Source organism: Sorex fumeus, unplaced genomic scaffold (genome assembly GCF_029834395.1).
Source record: "Sorex fumeus unplaced genomic scaffold, SorFum_2.1 ptg000058l, whole genome shotgun sequence".
NCBI lineage: Eukaryota > Metazoa > Chordata > Mammalia > Eulipotyphla > Soricidae > Sorex > Sorex fumeus.
In genome coordinates this window covers 25,103,594-25,131,408 of record NW_026606115.1, presented here as the reverse complement: position 1 = coordinate 25,131,408, position 27,815 = coordinate 25,103,594, and the positions used below count along the sequence as shown (strand labels likewise).

The 27,815-nt window shown below is 43.7% G+C and overlaps 1 protein-coding gene across 3 annotated transcripts in view; it reads left to right on the top strand.

Moving 5' to 3' along the window:
• The window catches only part of LAMP2 (lysosomal associated membrane protein 2), a 53,565-nt gene that overhangs the window by 14,095 nt on the left and 11,655 nt on the right, over positions 1-27,815 (top strand). For 2 of the 3 annotated variants that reach the window (XM_056125735.1, XM_056125734.1), the window contains exons 2-8: positions 1,739-1,854; positions 3,167-3,392; positions 12,938-13,099; positions 14,423-14,622; positions 15,931-16,053; positions 18,417-18,480; positions 19,125-19,289. In XM_056125735.1, coding sequence (XP_055981710.1) covers positions 1,739-1,854; positions 3,167-3,392; positions 12,938-13,099; positions 14,423-14,622; positions 15,931-16,053; positions 18,417-18,480; positions 19,125-19,289 — 1,056 coding nt within the window. Of the gene's footprint in view, positions 1-1,738; positions 1,855-3,166; positions 3,393-12,937; positions 13,100-14,422; positions 14,623-15,930; positions 16,054-18,416; positions 18,481-19,124; positions 19,290-22,743; positions 25,548-27,815 lie in introns of those variants that run through there. The other variant, XM_056125733.1, reaches the window with a different exon arrangement.

Below are 27,815 nucleotides of genomic sequence, written 5' to 3'. Positions count from 1 at the left end.
AGAGCCCATTTGTGATCGGCAGTGTAAGTTCTTTTCAAAGCCTTGGCCACATCTCTTAGCGCCTCAGGCTTGGCTGTAACATGCAAGCTTGTCAAGGCCGGAGCTGAGCTGGATGATGAGGGTTTGTGTATAATTTGCAAGCTGTTGCCGAGGCACGAGGTGTGCACACACCCTGGGGATTCCTCTAGGGACTCAGTTCTCTGTTGTCCCTAGCGTGTCCCTACTTGTGGATGATGCTGCAAGGCTCCAGTAGCATTAAACACCCGGTTGGTATCTTAACAGGAAATCATTCCTGTTTACGGGGAAGGGCATGGGACAATGTGGACAGTACATAGAGGGTTGCCCATTATTTATACTGCTGGTGTGCACACTGAAATAATTGCTGACGGTGTTTTGGCTGGTGTCAGGGAGAGACTTTGGACTGCTCTGCTCTGCACTCAGGGGGCCCTCCTGGCTGTACTGTGCCACCCTTTGTGGTATGATAGGATAAAGCGCTTCCGCCGTGTAAATTTGTGATGTCCCATGTCCCTATATTAAACCTGAGAATATCCTGAGTCAAGGTATAGCCGAAAAGGCCCAGGTCTTTAATTTTTTTTTTCTGTCTCTATTTAAGGCTTCTTTGCTGAAATGAAAGAGCTATAGGTAGCAAAGTTAGTGAGTACGTAGGAAAGTGATTTTGCCCCAGGACCACCAGTTCATTATCCAGGACTTGAACTCTGGGGACCTACCTTTGCACAGTGTGCTCCAGTCCTTTGAACTCTCTTTGGCCTGTTGGTGTGAGAGAAGGAATTTAACACCCTTTCTAAACCACTCCTTATTCATTTTCCTTAAACACACACACACACACACACACACACACACACACATACACGTACACTTGCCTTGCAGTACACTTGCACATTGAACATGCCTGACCTGGTTTTTATCTCTGGCACCACATTCTATCCTGATCCCCCCCAGAATCTGCCAGGGGCCGAGAGGCAGGAGTATTCTCTGAGCATAGCTGGGTGTAGCCCCCAAACAAAAATATAAACAAACAAAAAAAACCAAAGCACACATACTCACAAATTCTGGAACCAGAAAGATAGTACAGGGATTAAGGCATTCACCTTGACTGTGCAATGACCCAGATTTGATCCCCAGTACCAGACTGGAGCTCTTTGCATGCTGAAGGACGAGGTTCTATTTCCAAGCACCACTGGATGGACACAAAGCCAAATAAACTAACCCCCTCCCCAAACCTCGTAAGTCCTATCACGCAAACAGCAGTTGCCCCAAAGAGAACTAGCATAAGGCATAGATAAATGTGGGAATGAGTATTAAGAGGCAAAAGGCAAATGTCACCCACCTGTCTAAGCATCCTAGATTGAGTAAACTTTGGGGAAGGGCCTAACGGCATCAGTAGGATACCTTAAAAACTACAAAGGAAAATAGTCACCAAGGTACCATACTACATTAAAAATCACTTTGCTTCATTTTAGAACTGCTTGGACTTCAGTTAGTGCATAGTTTGCCCTCTTCTTTCTTTAGGAGGGCCATACCTGCAGGGCTCTGGGATGACTCCATCCTTTACTCCTGGCGGTGTTCAGGGGATTGACTGTGGTGACGGATTTAAATTTGGGTCTGCCAATGCAAGGCAAGCGCCTTACCTCCCTCCAGTGCTATTCCTCATGGCCTCCTTTTATTTCATATATGTTTTGTACGATTTTAAAAAAATCTTTCTTTTTCATTAATCTAGGATCTTTCTCATCTTCCGCATTGGAAATTAATCAGACTAATTCGGAAGGCACGTGCCTTTACGCAAAATGGCAGATGAATTTTACAGTAACATATGAGACCACAAGCAAAAGTCTTGTAAGTATTTTTTTTGAATTTTTTAATAGGGATTGAATTCTTTTTTGCCATTGGCATTTGTTTAAGTATACTTTTATATGTTAGCACAAGTTTTGTGCGGTTTAAAAAATACTCTGGGAAGTAATGTGTTGGAATGAATATTCTCATTAGGTTTTCAGAGGTTTTTCCTTTTTGTGGGGGGACCACACCAGGGCTTATTCCTGGCTCTGCACTCAGGCATCACTCCTGGGGGGTCTTGGAGACCGTATGGGATGCCAGGGATTGAACTGCAGTTGGCATGTGCAACGCAAACACCCTGTGTACTGTCCAGGCCGTTTTTTAGTCAGAAGACCAGCTAGAGAGTTAGTACAAGCAGGTAAGGTGCTTAGTTTCCCTGCGGCTAACCCAGGTTCAATCCCTGGCACTGCATATGTTCCCCAGAACACTGCCTGTAGTGATCTCTGAGCACAGAGCCAGGAGTAAGCCCTGCATACTGCCAATGTGGTCCCCAAACAACAACAAATTAGCTGAAGAATAGTAGGTCTCTTTTTTTTTTTGGGTCACACCGGCAATGCACTGGGGTTACTCCTGGCTCATGCACTCAGGAATTACTCCTGGCAGTGCTTGGGGGACCAAATGGGATGCTGGAAATCAAATCTGGGTCGGCCGCTTGCAAGGCAAACGCCCTACCTACGGTGCTATTGCTCCAGTCCCAGAATAGTAGTTTTTTTTTTCTTTTTTAATTTTTATTAGTGAAACACCATGAGGTACAGTTGTAGACTTACAAATTTTTGTGCTTGGGTTTCAGTTATCCAATGATCGAACACCCATCCCTCCACCAGTGCCCATTCTCCACCACTACTGATCCCAGTATCCCTCCTACCCCCCATCCCCCCAGCTAGTTTTCCTTTTCCTTTTCGACTTAAGCGAATTCATCCAGGGGATGGTATGTAGCTGAACAATCTTGACTAGTTTTGGTTTTGTTTTTAGTTTTTGGGCCACACCCACGGTGCTCAGGGGGGTTACTCTTGGTTCCGCATGCAGGATTCACCCCTGGTGGGCTCAGGGGCTTGTATGGGATGCTGAAAATCACACCTTGGTTGGCCCCATGTGAGGCAAGTTCCCTACCCTCTGTACCATCTCTTGCCCTGAGTCTGACAAGTTTAGGACTCATTTTAGTTTTCATAGTGGGCCAGGTAAAATTAATGGTGCTTGCCGGTTGGGGGTAGCGAAGCATTGATTATAGACGCCCCGTGGTACTTTGTGCCTGGACGCTTATGGGCCATTCCTGCCCTTGTGCCCATGATCTCTAAATTGTCTTTTTTTGTTTTAGAGAAATGTAAGCATTTCCGACCTTCAGTCTGTAGTCTACGACGGAAGCACTTGTGGAGATGGAGATGACCAGATCCATTCCCGAATTGAGGTGCACTATGGATCTGGTTTTATCTGGATGGTAAATTTTACAAAGGACCTGTCGACGTCAACCTATTCCATTGACAACATCTCATTTTTGTACAACACAACCGATAACTCTACGTTTCCTGATGCTGAAGATAAAGGTAATGGGCAGACTTGGTTTTGGGGTGCTCTCCATTTTAGAGTCACATGCACTCCTGCTGAGTATATTCTTTCTTCTTTTCATTTGCTTTCTGGGGCTTTCTTTTTCTCTCTTTCCCTCAGATTTCCTAAATTGAGCTGTTGATTTCAGATAGAAAATAGAAAGGACACTGGATCAGGTGCTGGCCTTGCATGCAGCACCAAATATGGTCCCTTGAACTCCACCAGGAGTGATCCTTGAGCACAGAAGCAAGAATTAAGCACTGAGCACTACTGGGTATGGCCCAAAAAAAACAAAAGAAAAAGAAGAAAATAATTGGATTTGTGTTAAGTTCTCCCTTTTTTTATTGTTGGGTCACACTCAGCAGTTACAGGGGTTACTCCTGGCTCTGCACTCAGGAATTACTCCTGGCGGTGCTCGGGGAACCATGTGGGGTGCTGGGAATCAAATCCAGGTCAGTTGCGTGCAAGGCAAACACCCTACCTGCTGCACTATCGCTCCACCCCCATTGTGTTTTCCTCTTATGGATGAAAAATAATAATTAAAAAGCTTTTCTGCAGACCAGAGAAATTGTTGTGCACACGACTAACCAGTGTTTGATCCCTGGAACCATACTGGGTCTCTCGAATACCACGAGGAGTTATCCCTGAGCAGAGAGCCAGGACTAATTCTTGAGCACTGCTGGCCATGACCCCAAAGAACAAAAATAACAAAAAAAAATTCCTCAGCAGGTCTGTCTTCTAAACTAGAATGGAATTTTCATGACCTTTGATTAGTTTTACCCCAACCATGCACAGGGACAGCATTGTCTTTGGACACAGTGACAAAATTTTCTGTCATTGTATGGATGCTTTTACTGTATCAGTTGTGTACCAGGAGCCGTTCATTCAGGCCTTAATGCAACTCTGATAAAAAGATAGTATCTTAGTTTTATAGGTAAAGTGGACGTTGAGACTGGATGAGATTCAGTAGCTTTCCTGAAGGCCATAGGAATTAGAAAATGGATGAGCTAGTGTTTGAAGCAAAGTTGTTGTTCCTCAGAGTTCGTGCACTTATGACCAGCAGAAAAGCTTTACCTATAAATCTTTCTTCATTTAAATGATATTTTAATGGAAAAGTGAATTCTTAATAGTAAAATGACAGAAGTCAATGTTTGCTGCTCTTTGGAGACAATGTCAGGTCAAAGAAACATGCTCTTGGGGGCTGGAGCAATAGCATAGCGGGTAGGGCATTTGCCTTGCATGCGGCCAACCCGGGTTTGATTCCCAGCATCCCATATGGCCCCCCGAGCACCACCAGGAGTAATTCCTGAGTGTGTGAGCGAGGAGTAACCCCTGTGGATTGCCGGGTGTGACCCAACAAAGCTAAAAAAAAAAAAGAAACTTGCTCTTAGGCCAGTATTTGGTTTTTATTTATTGGGGGGTTGAGGCGACACCCAGCAGTGCTCTGAGGTTTGTATACTGTGCCAGGGAGCTAATAGGGGTCAGCTGTGTGCAGGGCAAGCACCTTAGAACCCTTGCCCATGTTCTGGCACCTTGGCACTCTTAGGTTATTCTTGCAGCTTCCCAGAACCGAAAATACATAGTAAAATATTTTATATGTATAGGTAAGATGTGATTTCTATTTTTTTAGGATTATATTTTCTTTTTCCTCCCCATTTGAGATTGGGGCAACATGATATTTGTAGTAGCTTAGTATTTCTCACAGTATTTTATTCTGGTGCGATCTGGGGGATAAATGGCTTTCTGGTTTTGGGGCCACAGTGTGGAAGAATTCAGGGATCACTCCTGCTTCTCTTCAGGGAACATTCCTGGTGGTGCTTAGGAGCCCATTTGAGGTGTTGAGGAGTGAGCCTGGGTCAGTTGCATGTGCCTTACCCATTGTGTTATTTTTCTGTCCCCTCAGAAGTTATTTTTTAAATTTGGGGGCCACACCTGGCAGTGTTCAGGGTTTACTCCTGCCTTTAGATCAGGGATCACTCCTGGCAGTGCCCTAGGGACCATATGGGGTGCTGGGGATTAAATATGAGTCAGCTGTATGCAAGTCAAACTCTTGACCCCTTGTACTTGTCTCTTTGTACCGCCTTCAAAGACTTGAAAGTGAAGGAGCTCATGTGAAACTTGGAAAGTATTGCAGACTGAAGTTGGAAATTGGGAGCTGAAGCAATAGCACAGCGGGTAGGGCGTTTGCCTTGTACGCGGCCAAGCCAGGTTTGATTCCCAGCATCCTACAAGGCTCCCCGAGCACCACCACCTGAGTACAGAGCCGGGAGTAACCCCTGTACAATGCCGGGAGTGACCCCCCCCAAAAAAAAACAAAAGAAATTGAATGCAAGTTATTTTTCCTTTTGTTGCTGCCTTAGCCATTTTTATTCAAGCATTATTTGCAGCATTGCTTTACAGCAGTTGTGATAGAAGATACAAAACATAGAGTTGCCACTATTTATAATTGAAGGAGAAACAAAACACAAGTTTTTTTTTAAATCTCTTAGTTTGAGGTTAAACCAAAGCAGGTTTGTTGTTGGATACACACACACACACACACACACACACACACACATTGCCTTTGCTTTACATTGCTCTTTCAGAACTGGTATCAGATGCAGGCGTCACTTTCAAGGAGCTTGAAAACTAGTTAGAAAAGGGGACTGATGGGGGATCTCAGCAGGAGAGCGTTTCCCTTGCATGTGTGAGGTCCTGGGCTCACACAGTATAGGAATGGACGGGATGGCAAGCTAAAGCTAAATTGCTGTCCCAGCTTATATGGAGCAGTAGAAAACCCTTGAGACTGGGAATTTGTTTTGTTAGTAATTTGGTTTGGGGGTAGTGTGGGAGGTTCTAAGCCTGCCTGCGGATGTCTGTGGTTTGGAACAGCAGATCTCCCCAGTGGGCCTGAGATGGAACGGAAAGAAAAGAGAGGTCACTGGGTGTTGGCAGGGTACGGAATCTTGGCTTTGGGGACTCAAGTTAAAATTGAGCTGGAGCCAAAACTGAGGAAGTAGGGGGATTTTGAACGTTTATATCCAGCAGGGGGAAGCAGAGGCCACAGCACTGATTGGAGAGCTGCCTGAATGAAAACAGGCTCTGTATAGCCCAAGGAAATACAGGTTGGCTGGGCGCAATAGGTCTTCTATATAGGGGGACTTTGCAAGCCAAGGAAAGACATTTAGCTGGATGAGTAGGCACTGGGGAACCATTTTAGGTTTTTGAGCCAGAGAATGAGGTAACAGAAAACACAGTCTTTTTGAGGGGGCTACAAACCAGAAGGGCTCAGGGCTTACTCCTGACTCTGTCTCAGGTTTCACTTGGGGCTGTGCTTTGGGAGACCATATGTGTGTGTGTATTTTTAAATTTTGCTTTTTGGGTCACACCTGGCGGTGCACAGGGGTTACTCTTGGCTAATGCACTCAGGAATTACTCCTGGCAGTGTTTGGGGGACCATATGGGATGCTGGAGATCGAAACCAGGCTGGCCGTGTGCAAGGCAAACACCCTACCCTTTGTGCTATCACTCCAGCCCCTGGGAGATCATATATGATGCCAGAGATTTAACCCAGGTGAGCTGCGTACAAGGTAGGCTGTCCCATCTCTCCGACTGTACTGTTGCTCTGACCTCAGTCTATTTGAAAGACTCCTACAGCATCAATTTGGAAGTGAGGAGGTTGCAGGCAGAGATGCCAACTTAAGAGGCATCAAGGGAGGGTGTCATGAGTGCCTGGGTTAAGAGGTGAGCAGTCAAAGGAGGTGAAATTTACTTATTTTTTGTTGGGGTCCACCTGAGGGCTTAAACACTCAGGGCTTGCTCCCAGTGGTGCTGGGGATCAAACCTGGCCCTCCCATGTATACTCTTGCCATGGGAACCATCTCCTTGGCCCATGAGATGGGGTTGATTTTTTTTTTCCTTTTGGTGTCACACCTGGCAATGCACAGGGGTTACTCCAGGCTTATGCACTCGGGAATTACTCCTGGCAGTGCTGGGGGAACAATATGGGATCCTGGGAATTGAACCCGGGTCAGCCGCGTGCAAGGCAAACGCCCTACCTGCTGTGCTATCGCTCCAGCCCCCAAGATGGGGTTGATTTAGTCCAACATATCTGAATAGGGAAACGGGTGCACTCTTAATATTTTCACATATCCCTCAGCCCTCACACCCCTTTTTCTGTGTTTCTGGGCTACAGCCAGCTGTGCTCAATGGTTATTCCCAGCTCTGTGCTCAGGGATCACTCCTGGCAGGTCTTGGGTCAGCCGTGGCAAGGCAAGCATTTTACCTGCTTTCCTATCTGGTTTTATTTGCTTTTTTGGGGAAGTAAACATTTTATTTGGAGTTTTTTTTTTGAGAGAAGCAGGATGAGATAAGTGGGAGATTGGAGAGTAAGAGAGTCAGAGTAGCACGATCAAGAGAGAATGAGGGCTTCTCCAAGAATGGAGAGAGCTTTATTTGCTTTTTTCTCTTGCGCTTCCCTTTTGTTGTTGCTGCTGCTGTTGCAATGGACTGCTGTCATTGTTGTGGTGACCTGAGGCTGTGTACTGTGTTGAGGAGTCCCATGCTCGGTTTTTGTCACGAGGTGGGGGGGTTTATGGTACCAAGGATGAATCAAAGTGTTGTGGGGCAGAGGGTAACTCTTGTAGATAAGGCCCTACCTCTGAGCCACATTTCCCAGACCTTCATTGTAGTTTAAATGGCCCCCTAGAGAGCCAGAGCTATAGGACAGCAGGTAAGGCTTTGTACACAGCTGACCTGGGTTCAATCCCTGGCATCCCTGAGAACTTCCAGAGTGATTCTTGAGTGAGAGCCAAGAGTAACCCCTGAGCATTGTCAGGTGTGGCCCCAAAACTAAAAAAAAAAAAAAACATAAAACAAAAAACAAAAAACAAAACACTCCCTAAATGACCATGGATTATTTTTGAAATTACTGGGTTTTTTTTTTCAGGTTTCTAATAAAGTAAAGTTGTTATTTAAAATATTTTTTGCTTGATGAAAACACAGGAAGAAGCAAAAAAACTCACAAGAAAGTAGGCTGGGGAGATGAGAAAACTCATCTCTAGCTTGTGTGAGGCCCTGACTGTGAGCCCCAGCACTACTGAATATGACCTTAGTAAACCCAGGTGGATGGATGAGCATGGCCCAGAGTCATCCTAGCTCCCCAAAACACCGTTGGGTGTGGCCCTTATATAAAAATAAAATAATTAAGATAAAGGGAAACATTTAGAAAAGTACAAAGACTAATAAAATTGCCTCACACATTACACTGTTGGGGAGGAATAATCTTTCTCCCTCTAGCTTTTTTTCATTTGGTTTTGGGGCCACACCCAGCGGTACTTAGGGCTTACTCCTGGCTTTAAACTCACAGATCACTCCTGGCAAGCACAGAGGGCCATATGGGGTGCTGAGGATCAAACCCAGGATGACCATGTTCAAGGCACATGCCTTACCCATCACACTATTACTTCGGCCCCTTCTTTTTTGTTTTGTTTGGGTGGAGGGACACACCAAAAGGTGCTCAGAGCTTACTCTGCTCAAGGATCACTCCTGGTGGGACTCTAGGGACCATAAGAGGTGCCGGGAATTGAACCCGGGTAGGCCACATGCAAGGAAAGTGCCCTGCCCACTCACTGTACAATCTTCAGTATCCCCTCTAGCCTTCTAAATTTCCTGAGACTACCCCTGTCCCCTCCATTGTCAAAGACAGATTAGCAGGAGAAAAGCAGAAGTTTGATACATACATACATACCTCCTCTAGTATGCGAGGGACCCAGAAGTAAAACCTGACATAGCCTTGATGATACTTTCGGGGATTCCTTTTGTAATTACTCCCCCAAGCCTTTTCTTTGTTTTGGTTTGGTTTTGGGTCACAACCAGCTGTGCTCAGGGCTTACACCTGGTTCTGCACTCAGTTCACTCTTGCCATGCTTGGGGGACTGTATGAGGGTACCAAGATTTGAGCCTGATCAGATGTGTGCAGGCAAGTGCCTTACGTGCTGTTCTATTTGGCATCTTTTTCCCGATCTCCTGAGAGGCAGCTGCTGTTAGGAATTTGGGGTATAGCTTTTCTGTTGATGTTGTTTATATTTGATTAATAGGTATATGTTCATTAATAGTGCAGTTTTTAAAAATCGTGGGCTTTTTCCCCTCTGGAGAAGCCTGTGTTCTTTGTTGAACATGTCTCTCTGTCTCTTTCTCTCTGTCTCTCAGTGAATTTCTGTAAATGAAACTTCTACTCCACTAAACTATAAGTATATGTGTACGTCTGTACACACATCATATACATATACACATACATACAAGTATATACACATATACATATATACACATGCACATGCATACATACATAAAGAGTCATGGTTGAGTTCCAATATTGTCTAGAATGTAGCGGTTTAGAGGTTGTAGAAATAGGTTCTTGTTTTTGGTCAGTCTTGATGGTGCTGGGGGACCATGGGTACCCTGGAACTCCTGAATGCAGATCCTGCACTCCAGCCCATTGAGGTGTCTCTGCAGTGTCCTACAACTTGTTTTTTTCTTGCTATTACTGGTATGAAGCCAATTCATACATCTGCTCACTGACACTTATCAGTGAGAAACATCATTTGTCAGGACGGGCCAGAGAGATACTACAGTGGGCAGGGTGCTTGCCTTGCTTGCAGCCAGCCTGGGTTTGATCCCCTGCATAAAGTCCCCTGAGCACAGTGCTAGAAATAAGCCTTCTGCCCATCTGAAATAAAGCAAAATAAAATCACTGTCACTGTCATCCCATTGTTAATCGATTTGCTAGAGCAGGCACCAGGAACGTCTCCATTGTGAGACTTGTTACTGTTTTTGGCATATCAAATATGCCACGGGGAGCTTGCCAGGCTCTGCCGCGTGGGCGAGATACTCTTCCGTAGCTTGCCAGGCTCTCTGAGAGGGGTGGAGGAATCGAACCCAGGTCGGCTGCGTGCAAGGAAAATGCCCGACCTGCTGTGCTATTGCTCCAGCCCAGAGCAAAGTAAAATAAAGAATTGGGGAGAAAAATGTTCAAGTTCTCATTTGACCATTAGGGGGGATGCCAAGACAGCAAATAAATGGTTCCTTCAGAGAGGTACAGAAGAAGTGCTGCCTGCATTAAAAGGACCTGGGTTATTTTTCTTCCTCGCTGCTTCTCCAAAAGAAATGAAGCCCTTTAAATGGATAAATGTGATCATAGCCTTTGGAAGTTTCATGATCGGCCTATAATAATAAAACTTCTGTGTAGGATGGCTGTAATTTGTTCCTTTCACATTCTATTTGGATTTCTTTTCTTAGCCAGTGCTGGCCTTGAAACAACCAAGACTGGGGTCAGAGTAATAGTGTAGCAGGTAAGGTCTTGTAAGTGCAGACCTGGGTTCGATCTCCGGCATCCCATATGGTCCCCCAAGCCAGGATAATTCCTGAGTGCAGAGTCAGGAGTAAGCCCTGAGCACCTCTGGGTGTAACTCTCATAGTCCTCCTAAAGTAATAGAAACAACCCAGGGCCTCACACATGCTAGGCAAGTCTTCTGCCACTGGATTTCTTTTAAGTTTCTGAAAAATTCCTGAAATGGAATTTAAAAATGTTTGGCCACACCCAGCAATTCTCAGGGATTCCTCATGGGTGGTGCACTGGGTGGGGTCCCAGATTTGCTGCCTGGAATAGAACCTGGGTTGGCTGCATGCAAGGCAAGCAGCTGAACCTCTGCATATCTCTGTGACCCCGGAATGAAATAGTTTTAAAATTGGCGGGGGGTGCTGAAGAGATAGTACAGTGGGCAGGGTGCTTACCTTCCATGAGCTGACCCGAGTTAATACCTCCTGCACTACATAGCACTGCCAGAAGTGATCCCTGAGCACAGCCAGATGATGCCCCAAAACTGAAAATAAGTAAAAATAAAATTCCAGGCAAGAGGAGATTTGGAGAGCTCACTTTTAGTTATTATTTGGGAGAAGGAGCTAGAACACAAACCTAAGGATTTACTATAAACTTCTTGATGTATATCTGACCCACTGGCCCTTATCTAGTTGCAGAGTTCTTCTTTAGACAGGAGTTTTCAGTCCTGTCTGTCACCTGTTTGCCTGCCACCCCTCACCATCTTCATTGAATCCCTCCTACCTTTTATACTTTAGCCAGATCCTTTGACTTCAAGTTAGTTGCTTTTTATTTTTTAATTTTTTTGTTTATTTTTTTTTGCTTTTTGGGTCACACCCAGCCATGCACAGGGGTTACTCCTGGCTCTGCACTCAGGAATTACTCCTGGTGGTGCTCGGGGCACCATATGGGATGCTGGGAATCGAACTCGGGTTGGCCACGTGCAAGGCAAATGCCCTACCCCCTGTACTATCACTCCAGTGCCAAGGTTCTGTTGCTTTTTATTTTGTTTGTTTTTTTAAATTTTTCTTCAGGTAATCATTTATTTATTCACTCAGTATTTGAGTGATTGAAATGTCTAATCACAAAAGACAGCATCTGAGTGTTATATATGCTATTCAATTTTTACTATTCTGAGACATTTTTATACTAGACCTGTAAATAAGGACACAAAATTAATAGAGAGGTTTAGTGACATCTATTTTTATGGTTTAGCTGTTTTATTTTATTTTTTTAAGTTTTATTAGTGAAACACCATGAGGTACAGTTGTAGACTTACAATTTTTGTGCTTGGGTTTCAGTTATACAGTGATTGAGTACCCATCCCTCCACCAGTGCCCATTTTCCACCACCAATGAACCCAGTAGCCCTCCCATTTCCCCACCCCCAACCCCGCTCCACCTCCATGGCAGGGCATTCCCTTTTGTTATCTCTCCTTTTGAGTGCTGTGGTTTGCAAAAGAGACATTGAGTGGCAATCATGTTCGGTCTGTAGTCTACTCTCATCGCGCTCTGTTGCTTTTTAAATGGTTGTCCTTAAGCACTGTCTGTTCCACCTTTCTCTGCTCCAGTTTTGATATCTTCCTTAAAATTAGTGATAGGTATGTTTATTTTCAGCTTACAAAACCCTCGGCAATGTCCAATGTCCAAGTGGTGATCAGAGCCTGCACCTGGCATAATCGAAGCTCTGGGTTGGATCTCCATTATCACAGGCTCTCTCCCACCACTCCTACCCCACCCCCTGCATCATGCCCAGGTGTGGCCCTGGTGTCCACTGGGTGCCATCTTACTTGAGCACTAAACCATTAGGCTAGTCATGCTAAGCTCTCTGGGAGTGGCCCCTGGCACCCATGACTCTGATAGCAGTGGTGTTAGCTCCGTGGAAGGAAGAAACGAGTTCATCATCGTGGCTGTTAACATGAACCCAACTTGACTTGAGATTGGAGAAGATGCTTTCAAAGTCTAATCTCCAGTAGCCTGTCTTTCCTTCCTGGCCTCTGACCTTTGTTTTCCTTTGACGTCCTCTACAGTTGTTGTATCATGTCCCCAATGTGCCATGCTGTGTTGTCAACTTCAGGAAAGGGCAGGGTGGGAAGGGGTGGAGGCGGAGAGCAAAAGGAAGTCTCTACAAATGTAATCATCAGTTTTCTCTGACCTTCTCGAAAAACACTTGTTAATCTGATTCTTCTAGGAATGCTGACCGTTCAGTTTAACCCCAGGACATCCAGGATTCCACTGAATGACATCTTTAGATGCAACAGTTTAATAGTTATGGAAAAAGAAAATGTTACCCAAACCTTTTGGGATGTGCATGTACAAGCTTTTGTCCCAAATGGCACAGTGAGCACAGAAGGTGAGTACTTCTCCTGTCTATTTCCTATACTTGACTCCACATTAGTGTCTACCCTGGCAGCTTATGATCGTCTTTGTTTCCTGAAAGCCTTTTTAGGTGAAGGTTTAAGCTTAACATCATGTACTAATTGAACTATAGCATTTTATGCATAATGGCGATTCTTGTGGAACTTGGGATTTGAAGTTTTTGGTTGGTGTTCTCAAGTGCTCAACCTGTAATGTTGGCAGCTGATAAAACCTCACCTTTGTTCATCTCCTTAGCTTTTCAAAGGAGCCAAGAGAAAAGCTTAGAAATGAGCTTGCTGTGTTCTTACCTCGAATTGTGTTAAAGAATTTTGTAACTGTTAGATGACTTTTGGAGATGAAATAATTTCTTACTCACCAGTTCTGGAAAAACCCCAGTCTTTCTGAAGAAGGGATTGAAATTCCTATGCTCTGCATAGCGCTTGAAAGGCTCCTTTGTGTTTAAATCCTTTGATAATCTCCAGTAAACCACTGAAACTTTATAATGTGCCCGTCAAGTTGACAGGGATGGGACAGGGGTTAGGCGTGGGGAGGGAATATGGGAACACTGGTGGTGGGTCTGGTGTTGAAATACTATATGTCTAACACTCAACCATCAGTAAATCACAGTTCTTTAATAAAAATAAATTTTAAAATATATACTTGAAATGACTGCTAGATGGGACAAAAAACAAATAATTTCTGTTAAACAGCATTCTTTCCTTAGAGTGATTATATGTGGGAAAGAAGGAAGGGACCAGTCCGAATAAGGTCAAAATACTTTCTTTTTTTTTTTACTGTGTTCTGATTTGGGGGGCCCATACCCAGAAGTGCCCTACTCTGTGCTTGTGATTGCTCCTGAGGGTGCTGGGGGAACCATGCAGTGCTGGGTGTACTGGGAATCAAGCTGCATATGGTCCCTCCTTAAAGAACCTGTTAGCCATAGCGAGTAGCTACAAGTATTTGTCTGCCGGCTTTGACCTAGAGCTTGCCTGTGTCTGAAGGAGCAGTTTGAAATCTGCAGCCCTATTTAGGTGCAAAAAGGCCACCAATGCTCTGTCCCTCCTCATAAGATCCTTTTGGTCTTCCGTTATGAGAAATGATTTGCTAGCCTTGGTCCTTGCAAATTAAAAATCAGTCTGCTTTCTCTGCAGGGGTTGGGGGAGTGGCAAATACCCGGCATTGCTGAGTGGGGGACCATGGAGCTCTGGGAGTGGTACCCAGGCCTTGGGCATGCAGAGCGCATGCAGAGCTCATTGAGCTGTCTTCCTGACCCACAATAAATCCACTGCCATTGATTTGTCCTTTTTGTTTGTTCTAGAGTTTCTGTGTGCTAAAGATAAGACCGCCACCACAGTGGTGCCCATCGTCTCTACCACCACCCCGCCTGCGCCTACCACCCCCACCCCCACCCCCACCCCCAAGGAAAATCCAGAGGTGGGAAACTATAAGGTGGTTAATGGCAATGACACCTGCCTTATGGCTACGATGGGGTTGCAGCTGAACATCACTCTTGATAAGGTATTGATGGCGCCATTCTTTTCTCTCTGTTCTTCCAATATGGTGGGCCAGCTTGCTGCCCAAGAGTAAGTAGCAGCACAGGAACCGTCCCGTTTTATGTTTTTAATTGTCTTTTGGTGTATGTGGTGGGGGGCTTGGGGGCACACTTGTGGTGCTCAGGGGTTATTCCTGGAGGTGCCAAGGGAACTAAACTGGGTCCAGCTGCATTCCATGACCCCTGTCCTGGGCTGCGTGAATCTTTCCTTTGGTAAATGGAGACTGATTATTGACTTGCAGAGCTTTGAGTCCTTTGCGGAATGTCACTGTCCAAGTGGTGTTGCCTTGGGCAGCAAGAAACAGCAGTTTAAAGGTGTCTTCGGATGGTGGTGGGGATGACACTGAACAGATTTAGACGCAGACACATGAGGCTGTACTCCCGAGAGACTAGAGAATATTGCAAAGCTAGTAGTCTGGCACGACAGTGTAATTTCAGAAATGTTTTTTAAAAGGACTCCTCGGGGTTTCAGTTCGCTTTGCCATCAGTAGCCCAGAGTTCAAACAGCTGGTCCTTATTTTCGTCAGTTTAAAATAGAACGCCTTCATATTTTTATCTGCAACTCTGACGGTTCCTGCCCTGGGAACATTGCAGCTGTTCCTTGTTTGTAAGCAGAGGAACGCAAGGGCATTCTGGTTGTAATGCTCCACAGAGACTCCAGAGGGCGTGCCAACCGGCAAATCTCCCTGCCACACAGTCTTGTGACTTCAACAGGCCAGGCAGATAGCTCTTGGGCTTCATTTCTTTTTAAGTGTGTGTGTGTGTCTGTCCGAGAGACGTAGTACAGTAGATATGGCACTGGGCTTGTGTGTGTGTGTGTCTGTCTGTCTCAGAGATAGTACAGTAGATAAGGCACTAAGCTTGTGTGTGTGTCTCTGTGGCTGTGTGTTTCTGTCTGTCTGTCTCAACCTGCCCAGTTTTGATCCCCAGTACCACCTCTGCTGGAGTGATCTTTGAGAACAGTCCCAAGAGTGATCCCTGAACACAAAGTCAGGAATAAGCTCTGAGCACAATTGGGTGTGGTCCAAACACTCCCCCGCAATTGCGCTTTCATTTGACTCATAACTGAGGAAGCTTTCCCCTCTTGATTTTCTTTCCATGTTTACGTTGTCTGAGTCCTAGTTCAGAGCCTTTCTTTTGGAAGTAAGAGCCCATAAACTCGAGTGTGTAGACAACAGGATGCTTCCATTCTCTGCTGCCATGAGTTGTCCTAGCAACTTGAGTTTTGCTCCAATTTTCGGCTAATGTGTTCCTCTCCACGTGTTCCCCTGAAGGGTCCTGTGCTTATTAATGTGAACCCCAATGTAACGGAGCCATCTGGGAGCTGCCAACCTCAGACTGCTCTACTGAGACTGAACAGCAGCAGCATTAAATTTCTTGACTTTGTCTTTGCTGTGGTGAGTAACAGATTGTTCTAAAGTTAGAGGCTTTGTTTTAGAAACATATCTGAGAGTGTGCATGTGTCTGTGTGGAAATATTTTACTTTTTCAGTACTACTGAATTGTAAGCATGGTACCTTGATGCCTCACGTATCCACACACCTGCGTGTGTGTGTGTGTGTGTATTTGATTTTGCAACTCCACTTAATGATAAGTGTAACATCTTGATCTCTGTAAGTGACTAAACAGTTCTGCTTTCAAAAAATATTTGTTCCAGGGCCACACCTGGTAGTGCTCACCATCTACTCCCATCTTGATGCTGGCTTGGCTGGTTGGAAGGGGGTGTGTCCCCCCTCTAAGAAGTGCCAGAGGGATCAAACACTGCTGGGGATTGATCTCTGGCCTGTTTTGTGCAAAGAATGTAGTCCAGCCCTTTGAGCCATCTCCCCAGCCCCTGGTGTGAAGTTTTACAAATAGCATTCAAGGACTAAAGATGTAGTTCAGGGGTTAAGGTGCATATAGCCAATTCTGGTTTGATTCCAGGTATCACATGGTTCCCCCAAGACCCATCAGGGCTGAGCTCATGCTCAGCACTCATCCCTGAGCAAAGAGCCAGGAGTAGCCTCCGAGCACTGCCATTTGTAAACTCCCCCAGATAAACAAATGGCCCATTTCTCTTTTTTCCTTTTTGGGTCACACCTGGCTATGCACAGGGCTTACTCCTGGCGCATGCACTCAGGAATTACTCCAGGCGGTGCTCGGAGAACCATATGGGATGCTGGGAATCGAACTCGGGTTGGCCGTGTGCAAGGCAAATGCCCTGTCTGCTGTGCTATCGCTCCGGCCCCATAAATGGCCCATTTCTAAGCTTGTAGTTTGTTTTGTTCCTTTCCTAGCCAGAAATAATTTCTCTCCTTTAGTTTTCATAGCTTAGCTCCCCTGTACTATGAGTATTGAGGGGAATTAATATCTTTTTTTTTTTTTTTTGCTTTTTGGGTCACACCCAGTGATGCAGAGGGGTTACTCCTGGCTCTGCATTCAGGAGTTACTCCTGGCAGTGCTCAGGGGACCATATGGGATGCTGGGAATCGAACCCGGGTTGGCCGCGTGCAAGGCAAACGCCCTACCCGCTGTGATATCTCTCCAGTCCTAACTTAATATCTTAATCTCCCTGGCCGGCTGCTACTAGTAAAGTGAGGCCAGACGACAAGTCTGGTTCATTTTTCAACCTGCTTTTTTGAGGAGGGGATACTTTAGGCCACACCCAGCTGTGCCTCAGGGCTTATTCTAGCTCTGTGCTCAGGAATCATTCCAGCCAGGGCTTGGCAGGGGTCCCTATGGAGTTCCAGAGATGGACCAACTGAGTATATGTGTCTATGTGACAAGTGCCTTTCCCGTTGCCCTATCACTTCAGCCCCAAGTTTAATTCATTTTGCCAACTCCCTGGAACTTGTAGGTATATGACCTTGCACATACTAAGTGCTGAAAGAATCTAAATCAAGGGCCGAAGTATTAGTACAATAGGCACGTGCTCTGTGCTCAGGAATTACTCCTGGTGGTCCTCAGAAGACCATGTGGGATGCTGGGGACTGAACCTGGTCGGCCACATGCAAAGCAAACATCCTACCCGCTTTACTGTTGCTCTCGCCCTAACCTTGTTTCCTTCTTTTTTTAAAAAATTTTTAAAACTTTTTTTTGTTTGTTGGTTCCTTCTTATGGCTTCTTCCTCACCCCATCCTATCAGTTGACCCTCTAGTCTCATCCTGGGGTTTCCCCATTTATGTGATTTTTTTTTTACCTGTGGCCACCTTGAAGCATTCTGGGTCCCTCTAACTCCTGTTTGAGAAACACTGATGTAAATGACCCGATGGATGAGGGTTTCAGAAAGACAGTAGTTGTGAGAGGAAGTCTAGAGGGTAAAAAGCAGGGTAGCAAGTTCAGTTTCTAAGACTTGGTCAGGATCCATGAGTGGTGACAGGAGGAAAGAGGGAGGGAAAGAGAGGCCAAGAAATAATACAGGAATTAAGGTGTTACTCCCGTGAGGCCCAGCCTATTTCGATCCTTGTCACCACATGGTCCCTAAACCCCCTCCCCCAGCACCTCAGGGTGTGGTTGAACCCTCCCATGATCCTCTCCAAACAGGAAGGGAATGTGTTATTTGGGGGGGGTCTTCTAATCCAAAAAGCAGAGCAAAGGGAAAAGCTTTTTCTGTTTACCTCACTACAGTGGATCCTAAGGACAGGACCTAATCCCTTGATTTTTATCTCCTGGGTGACAGGATTAGATTGCTTGTCTTCTGTTGATATCAAGATATTAACTGTACCCTTACCCACTGACACTTGTAATATGTTGATTAACTTGATGCTCTCTCTCAAAAACAGAAAAACAAAAACCGATTCTATCTGAAGGAAGTGAATATCAGCATGAATCTGGCTAATGGCTCTGGTAAGCAAAGTGCCAGTGGGGTGAGGGTTGGGGGTGGGTGATGGTGGAGAGTCTGGGTTTCATACAAGGAAAAGAAACCATAATTACTTAAATGGCACCTTTCTTTCTTTCTTTCTTTCTTTCTTTCTTTCTTTCTTTCTTTTTTTTTTGCTTTTTGGGTCACACCCGGCTATGGTCAGGGGTTACTCCTGGCTTTGCACTCAGAAGTTACTCCTGGCAATGCTCAGGGGACCATATGGGATGCTGGGAATCGAACCCAGGTCGGCCGCGTGCAAGGCAAACTCCCTACCCGCTGTGCTATTGCTCCAGCCCCTAAATGGCACTTTCTTTTAATGCCATAGAAGAGTCTGTGTGAAAATTGCCCCTGACCACACAACTTTGAAAAATCAGTAACAGAATTTGATTTTGTTTTTGGAAAAAAGTGTTCAGGGCTACTCTGTGTTTTTAAGTGTGATGATAATGGTTAGGGCCACAATGGATTGGTCGGTTGTAGAACATCTGTGGAAAGGTAGGGAACCACTTGCCTTCTGTTGGTGGCTCCTGTACCCCAGGTTCCCACGATTCCCTGTGAGAATCCTTAAGCACTGTCTGCCTTTGATGTTGCTCTAAGAAGCCAACTAACAGGTTTTCTCTTCTTGTTGCAGTTTTTAGCATGGCGAATAACAATCTTAGCTACTGGGATGCGCCCTTGGGAAGTTCCTATATGTGCAACCAAGAGCAGACTGTTCCCATATCTGGAACATTTCAGATAAATACCTTTGGTCTGAGGGTTCAGCCTTTCAATGTGATGGAAGGAAAGTATTCTACAGGTAAGGATTCAACAAGTTGTCTTAAGAATTTATGTTCTGCTTGTGACTGGTTACCCTTCCCTTTGAGTCACGGACATTGAAGTGTTGAAATAGAGAAATAGGAATTCTCCTGACCTGTAGCCTTCTCATAACCTGGAGCAAGTTGTGTACCTATGGATTTGGCTCAGCATTTTGCAAGTGGGGAAATTTTGTGTGTGGCTGCAAAAAAAGCCATTTGCAAGCACAATTCTCAAAGGTCAGAACTGGAAGCTGTTTTGAGTGGGCTGGATCCTAAGTTCAGATGTTTCTGGGGTGGATAACACCTGGGAGCAGTCGATTTGATTATCTTGCCTCTGTTTTCTTTTTTAACTTTTCGGGGTGACGGTCACACCCCTGTGGTACACAGAGATCACTCCTGGTGGTGCTTTGGGCGGGGGGGGGGTGCATCTGTGGTGCTGGGGGCTAAAACTAAGGTTGACAGTGTGCAAGGCAAGCGCCTTAACCCTGTCTCTCTGGCCCAGCATCAGTTTTCTTGGGGCTTCCCCCCCCAACTTGTACCCCTCCCCGGAAACATCTTTATCCTTGAGTGTAAAGATTTTGAGCTCAACTAGTTTTGTTAACAAATGGTGGCAGCAGCAAGGCCTTAAATATCAAACCAATTTGGCCAATCAGTGTGATCTGGAGTGTTTCGAAAGCAAGTGAGGTGAGGTGTTTCGGAAGCACTGCACAGGGTTCATGATGCTGTCTTCCAGATTTTTTTTCTTTTTGGGTCACACCCAGTGATACTCAGGGGTTACTCCTGGCTTTGCACCATATGGGATGCTGGGAATTGAACCCAGGTCGGCTGCTGTGCTATCACTCCATACCCTGTCTTTCAGATTTTTAATGAAAGTTTCAGGAAAGGGCTCTGTCCTAGTGTGTGTCTGTGAATACGAAAGACACGTTTAACATCACAAAACTGACATGTGAAGGAACAAAAAAGAAGTGCTTAAGGTTCCTGAATTACCTTTTTAAATAGATTATTTTAAAATAATTGCGCATCACAGCTCCTGAACAGAGAGCAGTCCAGTCATCTCTAGCTCCCCCTCCCCCCTCTTTTTGTTTTGGTACCACACCTGGCGGTGCAGGAGGGAACTTAATGAGGTGCCGGGGCTCAGCCAGGTCGGTGGCATGTATGGCAAGTGCCTTAACTACTGCACTGTTTCTCCAGCCTTTCACATCCTTTTGAAACAATTCTTTGATTTAGAAAGACTTAGATGCTGAGTCTAGTTATTTATTTTTTGGTCTTTGGGTCATGCCTGGAGATGCTCAGGGCTTACTCCGGGCTCTGACCCCAAGATTCACTCCTGGTGGTGCTCAGTGCACCACATGGGATGCCAGGGATCAAATCTAGGGGATCCTACCCGGGTTGGTCTTGTGGAAGGCAAGCGTCTGCTCTCCTTTGCTGTCACTCCAGCTCCTGGAAGCACTGTTAGAAATGTAAATTAGCTGGGAGCCCTTGAACTGCCATTGCATAGAATGAAATACCTAGCGTGGCTTGTTGATCCAAAAGAAAAATAGGGTCTTCACCCTACCATTATAATTTTTTTTGTTTTTGTTTGTTTTGGGAGGCCTTACCCGGGGATGCTCAGGAGACTGGGTGGCACAGCTGATCAAATCAGGGCACCTGCATGCAAAGCATGTATGTTCTCAGCCCATTGAGCCTCCTCCCTGTCCCTCCTCTCCTGCCATTCTTGTGACCAGAGAGATTAATCACGCTTTAAAAATATTTTCCAGAAATTCATTTTCCCTTTTGTGAATCTTGCGTTTATTCTTCAATTACTTGGATCCTTTAAGCTAGCTTTATTTTTAGAGTCTTTATGTACCACCCCCTACATTATTCTCATTTTATCCAGCTTTGTGCTTAGAATCTAAAATCCTTCGCAGTGCTAATATCAGTGCAGACCCATTTATCTAGTCAGCTGTGTTCCTGCTGTCATTGGGAAGTGGGTTTTTTTAGTGGGCTTTTTTTATGTCCATAAGATTAAAAATGTCACTCCAAGGAACCCACAGCATTTAATACTGATAGTGAATGTACACTCTATTTGTAGAACTTGATTCTTGGCTGTGGCTACCTATAAATACAATGTACTGGTAATTCTGGAGTGTATCGGAGAAGGAAATAGACTTGTAGTAAGGTCAAAGAGTGCTGATTGGATTTTACTGGAACAGGCTCCTCTAGAAATAGATAAAAACAAATTCCAGTGTGCCGCTGGGTCTGACCAAATTGATCCTTTATAGTATCATAAACACACTCAAATTAATGAGTTCCCAGTATCTTTTGCGGCCTTCTGAACCAGGGTACAGTTTAAGTCTAGGCTCTGCACACTTTATGTGAAAACTCAGCCATTCAGCACTGGGTTTGGAGGCCCTACGCTCTGCCCTACCAATCCACACCTGCTGTATTAGCACACAGTGGTTAATAGGCATAGTAAGCATGTATATGTTTCAGCAAGCAGGGAACTTTCTTTATGGAGACTGAGCTATGACTTTCTTCAAGTAAGCCTCACTATCACCTACTGAAAGTCTTTCAAAAAATTTTCCAACCATTCAAGACTTTAAAATAAAAAGCCGTTTTCATCTCTTCAGCCAGGTTTGAACTCTTGTTTTCCTACCCTCTTGCTCTGAAGGATTTCAGAGCCAAATTTGGCTCTTGCTGATTTCCCTGGAGGCATCTACTCTCCCACTACTGAGAGACTATATAGAAATGGGCTAGATGAGAGGTTTCCATTTGATTAAGTTTTACCTTCCTATTTGGGGAAGGACTTAGAATATACTGCATTCCACCACAAAATTGTCGCATGTTTTATAACAATTTGGGGGGGGGGGATGGACCAAAAAAAGATGGATTATGACTGTTAAGTAAACTTACCCAAAGTGGTGCCAGTGTTATTTACAAATGGGGTGCACCATTTATATAGTGGCAGTGATTGTGTGGTGAAATACAGCAAACAGATAATACATTCTGTATTTTCTTACCCTTACTGTTTGGAAGTAAACCATTCCCAATTGATATAGATTTATTTGGGTCTTGACTATTAACCATTCCTTGACATGGAACAATTTCTTGAGCATTCCCAGACAAACCCCGTCATCCCCCCCAAGAAAAAACTTACCAGATCATAACAAATAGAAATGTTCTACTTATGGCTAATAAGGGAGGAAGACCTATATATGTATATGTTCATTTGTAGATGACTGTATCAGCACACATGCATGAATATGAATGAAAGAACAATTTTATTTTAGGATTTTTAATTCTAGAACAGTTCATAATTTTCTATAGCTTTATTCTTAAAATGCATCTATTAAAATACATCAGTTACTTACAGTTGATCTTAGAACATTTCTGACATTTGAATCAACATCTTTTTACTTTGCAACATTCTCCTTTGATTATACTCATTATTTGTTACACACTTTTTCTCACCTACAGCCCAAGAGTGTTCGCTGGATGATGACACCATTCTTATTCCAGTTATAGTTGGTGCTGGTCTTTCAGGCTTGATTATCGTTATAGTGATTGCTTACCTAATTGGCAGAAGAAAGAATTATGCTGGATATCAAACCCTGTAACATTAATCCACACGTGATCTCTGTTAAAAACAATAAAGCAAGTACAAGTTCCAACATGCAATACTGTTCCACTTAAGGTATATTTAGGTATAATCAACTTAAGGTATATTTAGCATATATGATCTTAAGCTGGGTGGTTATGGGGACTTTAGAAATTACACAAATGCCCCACAGCAATAAACAAATTCATCAACAGATTTTAGTTTACCTCACTAAAGGTATTTAAAACTATTCCTTCAGCAAAAGGCATGTGCAAAATCTTCAAGTGATAGATTAGAGAATCTATTTTATTCTCTCCAATTATTATTTTAGTATTTTCACTTTAGATATTCTGATCAGAAATCAGGTTAGGAAAAGCAATTTAAAACAGAGATCTTTTTTTTCCTGCATGTTGTTGAATTGTGACCACACATTCTACAGTGGATTTGTACTTGCTCCTTTTGCATTTTTGGGGTGATTTTGTTTGCAGGTGAAACTGGCTGCTTTGGCATTGTTGCATATTTTACCTATGAGATAAAGATCTGCAAAGGGTCTGGCATTAGGATCTTCTTAGTCGTGAATGCTTCCTAATGCCTTTTTGAAGACGCACGTCTTTGAATATGGCTATTATGATAAAAGATATGAAAGCTTCTTGAATTTTAGAGTAGGTATTAAATTTTATTGTTTAATATTTTTTCCTCCAAAAACCAACTGGATATTTCAGTCTTTTAAATTTTAAGACACACTTGGGCTGGAGAGATACTACAGTGGATAGGGCAGTTGCCTTGCACATGGCCTTCTTTGGTCTGATTACCAACACCCCGAGCCCTGCCATGAATGATCCCTGAGCTCAGAGCCAGGAGTAAGCCCTGAACACCACTGGGTATGATCCACGAAACAAAAAAAAGAGATATATTGCAAGACACAAAACTTTTTCTACTGGGCATTTCAATTCATATAATGGGTGCTTTAGAGATAATTGCTATGCTATATACTTAGGGCATTAGTCCTTTGTACCCGTAAATTGGGCTTTACATGCCGTGCTCAAATCAATGTAGATTTCTCTAGCCTTCCAAGATCTTTGGTGAAGGTTTTATTTCCTTTAAAAAGATACAAGTATGTCCTAGAACCTAGAATGTACTTACACTTAGAAAGTAACTTGCACCTAACTCAAAGGTTTTGATCTTCTCTTAGTCCATTAAAGCTTATTCTTTGTTTCCAAGTTACATTGATTGCTCCAACATTTACTAATTTGGCTTTCACATTTAAATGGTTCTTTGCTAATCAAAACTTACATTGTCATTGTTCATTATGGGAGATCATTATTAATTCATGGACTTTTTGGGTTCAGTCATGTGCTCTGGGGAAATGCGGCAATTGTCCATTTGCTCTATACCTCCAAATATTTATATGAGCAAGAAACCACTTTGGCTTGAGAGTTAACACAGTAAGGATCTCATATTTCTGAGAAGGCTCTTTCATGTGTTGGGATGGCTCCCCAAATATTAAAGATTTATTCATATGGAGCCATCTATGGAAGGTTTCTGTGTTTGTGTGTGTGTTGTGTGTGTGTGTGTGTGTGCACACGCACCCAACCTCTATCCCTGTTTACTGGAAGATAAGGAAGTATGTAGTTTCCAAAATTTTGTTGAAAGAATTTGTCTAGCTTCACACACAAACACACGCACACACACAGAGAGACAGAGACAGAGACAGAGACAGACAGATAGATCATGACTATTTAGATGTCTACAGTTATAAAAAAACTTTCAGCTTAAATTGGAATGCTGTTTTTGCCCACTTTAATTGGCTGTCTCAGGGGCCGGAGCGATAGTACAGCAGGTAAGGCATTTGCCTTGCATGCTGCCAACCAGGTTTTATCCCTGGCATTCCATATGGTCCCCTGAGCACTACCAGGAGTAATTTCTGAGTGCAGAGCCAGGAGTAACCTTTGAGCATTGCTGGGTGTGACCCCAGAAGCCAAAACAACCACCTTAACTGCCTCAGAACCAGATTTCTGATTATGTAGCCCCTCTCTTAAAGCCATGTACTGATAACTTCAAACACCTTTTACAAACAGAACAGTAACCTCCTTTCTAAAATTCTTTTTAAAAAATTTAAATAGTGAATTAGTCTCAGATTTGTTAACCTTTAGAGAAAGCTTTTAAGAAATCGGACTGTAGATATTTCCTGAGTCAAAACAAAGCAGTTTTTTTTGGGAAAAAATTAAAATTGGAAGCACAAATGGGTGGCACTGGCTTAACGCTGTTAATGTTTTTAAAAATTTCTACATTTAGATTATATACCTGATTCATATTAAAATACCTCTATTAAGCACGGTTTTATAGAAAATCTGACTTCATTGGATATTTTTGTATTTTACATGGGCCAGTTTATATACTGTTATTTACACGATTATTTCCTGTAGCCACATATTCTTTGTACCTTCTGTAATTTTATTTGTTTTACTGGGTCTGCACCATGATGGTCTAACAATCTATTTGGTTCTGGATGTTTTTCGTGTTTTAGCATTTGTATAAAAAAAACTGGTCCATGTAGGTACTTTTTGTGTTTTTTTCCTCAAATGTTTAAACCACTAGTTTATGTATCTCTCAAATATTTGCCTGTCCATTTGCTCAACATACTGCTTCAAAATAAACAATAAAGATTCTTTTCTTAAGGAAATTTGTTTACATTTTTTCCCCATTGGTCAAGTCAAGATTTTGTTTACTACAGAATAACTATTTCTTCCCGAAGGAAAACCTTTTAGAAATGCTTAGAATTGGGCTCAATTATTTCCGTAATATTTGTAAATGACTCTTAGAGAAAGAAAGAGAAGGTCTATAGCTAGATCCTGCTGATTATATTCTTAGCTCACCTGAAAAGTCTTCGAACTTTCCAGGTTTTCTTACCAGCCACTTTATTATTATTAGTTTAGTGATTTTTTTTTGTTTCTGCGGCCACACCCTACAGTGCTCAGGAGCTATTCCTGCCTCTGCTCAGGAGTGACCCCTGGTGGTGCATGGGGAGATCTGTGCGGTTGGTGTTGGGGATTTGAATTGGGTTTGATGGAGTGCAAGACAAGCCACCTGAACTATTTCTCAGTTAGCAGCCCCCAACCCCGCCCCAGTCACTTGAGAGCATAACCAAAATACATGAAGTCATCTTAATTAAAATAAAGTATCAAACACATACTTTATTTTAATTTTGGAGTGACACCTGGAAGTGATCTAGTCACTCCCCAGTTTGAGGAATGGAACCCAGGCCTCCTGCATGCCAAGCATGCATTCAGTCTGTTGAGCCATCTCTCTGGCTAGGCACATAGTTTGCAAAGTATGTTTCAACTAAAGTTTCTTGCATTTTTTGGTGTTATTTGCATTTTGGGGTCACGCTGAGTGGATCTCGGGAGCTACTCTCAAGTCTGTGCTCCAGGGTTACTCCCGGCAATACCCTGGGGACTATGTGATGCTGGGGATTTAACCCAAGCATGTGAACACATTGTTCTATCTATCTATCTAGCCTCTAAAGTTTCTTAGATTTTTCTTCTTTTATTTGCCAAATGGTTACTTTTATTCTTTTTTGGGAGGATTGCATAATTGACGGTGCTCAGGGGTAATTCCTGGCTATGCACTTCTGGCGATGCTCAGGGGACCATATGGGATGCTGAGGACCAAACCTGGGTCCAACATGCAAGGCAAGCACCCTATCTGCTGTACTATCTCTTTGACCCCTACTTTTATTCTTACTCATGGGGTTATTTTATCAGTTTTATTAGAGGCATCGTGATTTGCAGTACTGTTCATAAGATTTCATGCATACAACATTTTAACATCACATCCTCCAACAGAGTATCCACTTCCTACCACAGTTGTCCTAGTGTTAGAGGAATTTTATTACAAGACTAATATGTTAAATTTTGTTTTTTTTTTCAGCATTTTTTCTGTGTTTCTTTAGGAAATTCTGTCTTGAGTTCATCTTGCTTTTGAAACTAGTATAACCATGTTTGGTTAATGTACCAGTTACTTGCATATACTTGAGTAGATTTAAATTTATGTGATGTACTTCAGTTTATCGATAATAAATTAAATGTGACAAAGGAATTAAATTTTTTTCCTTATTTTTTCTTTTTGGGTCACATATGGTGATGTACAGGGGTTATTCCTGGCTCTGCATTCAGAAATTACTCCTGACGGTTCTGGGGGACCATATGGGATGCTGGGAATCAAACCTGGGTCGGCCACGTGTAAGGCAAATGCTGTACCCTATGCTATCACTCCAGCCCCTTTTTTAGCTTTTTGGGTCACATCCAGCGGTGCACAGGGGTTACTCCTGGCTCAGCACTCAGGAATTTCTCGTGGCAGTGCTCAGGAGACCATATTGAGTGCTGGGAATCGAACCTGTGTTGGCCTCATGCAAGGCAAACGCCCTATCTGCTGTGCTATTGCTCCAGCCCCCCATATAATTCTTAACTGATTTTCCCAAGAAATTTTTAAGTATATATCTTTTCAAACGTATATGCTTAGCTGACCAACACACTGAAGTTTTTTAATTTTTTTTTCTGAACAGAACATTGAGTATTAGTAGTACTAGAAGTAGGACTCCTAAGCAGTACTCAGGAAGTCCTGGGCCCAAATGGTGATTCTCTGCCAACTGGGCCGGTGGTTCACTGCAAGGGCACAAGGGTGTGCCATTTAGCCACCCCAGTGGTGCTGGAGTCCTCCAGGGCTGTTATTTTGTGATAACTCTGGAGACCAGGTAGTGTCAGGAATTGAACCTGTGTTGGCTATAATGGCAAACAAGGGATGTGCCCTTACGCATGTACTATCCCCTGCCCCTATAACTGTTTTTACAAATTCATGAAACCACTTAAAATTTCATTAGCAGGCCTACAGATAATGGCTTAAGGGGTAGACACATGCCTTGCAATGACTGCATGTGCCTTTAGGACCTGTG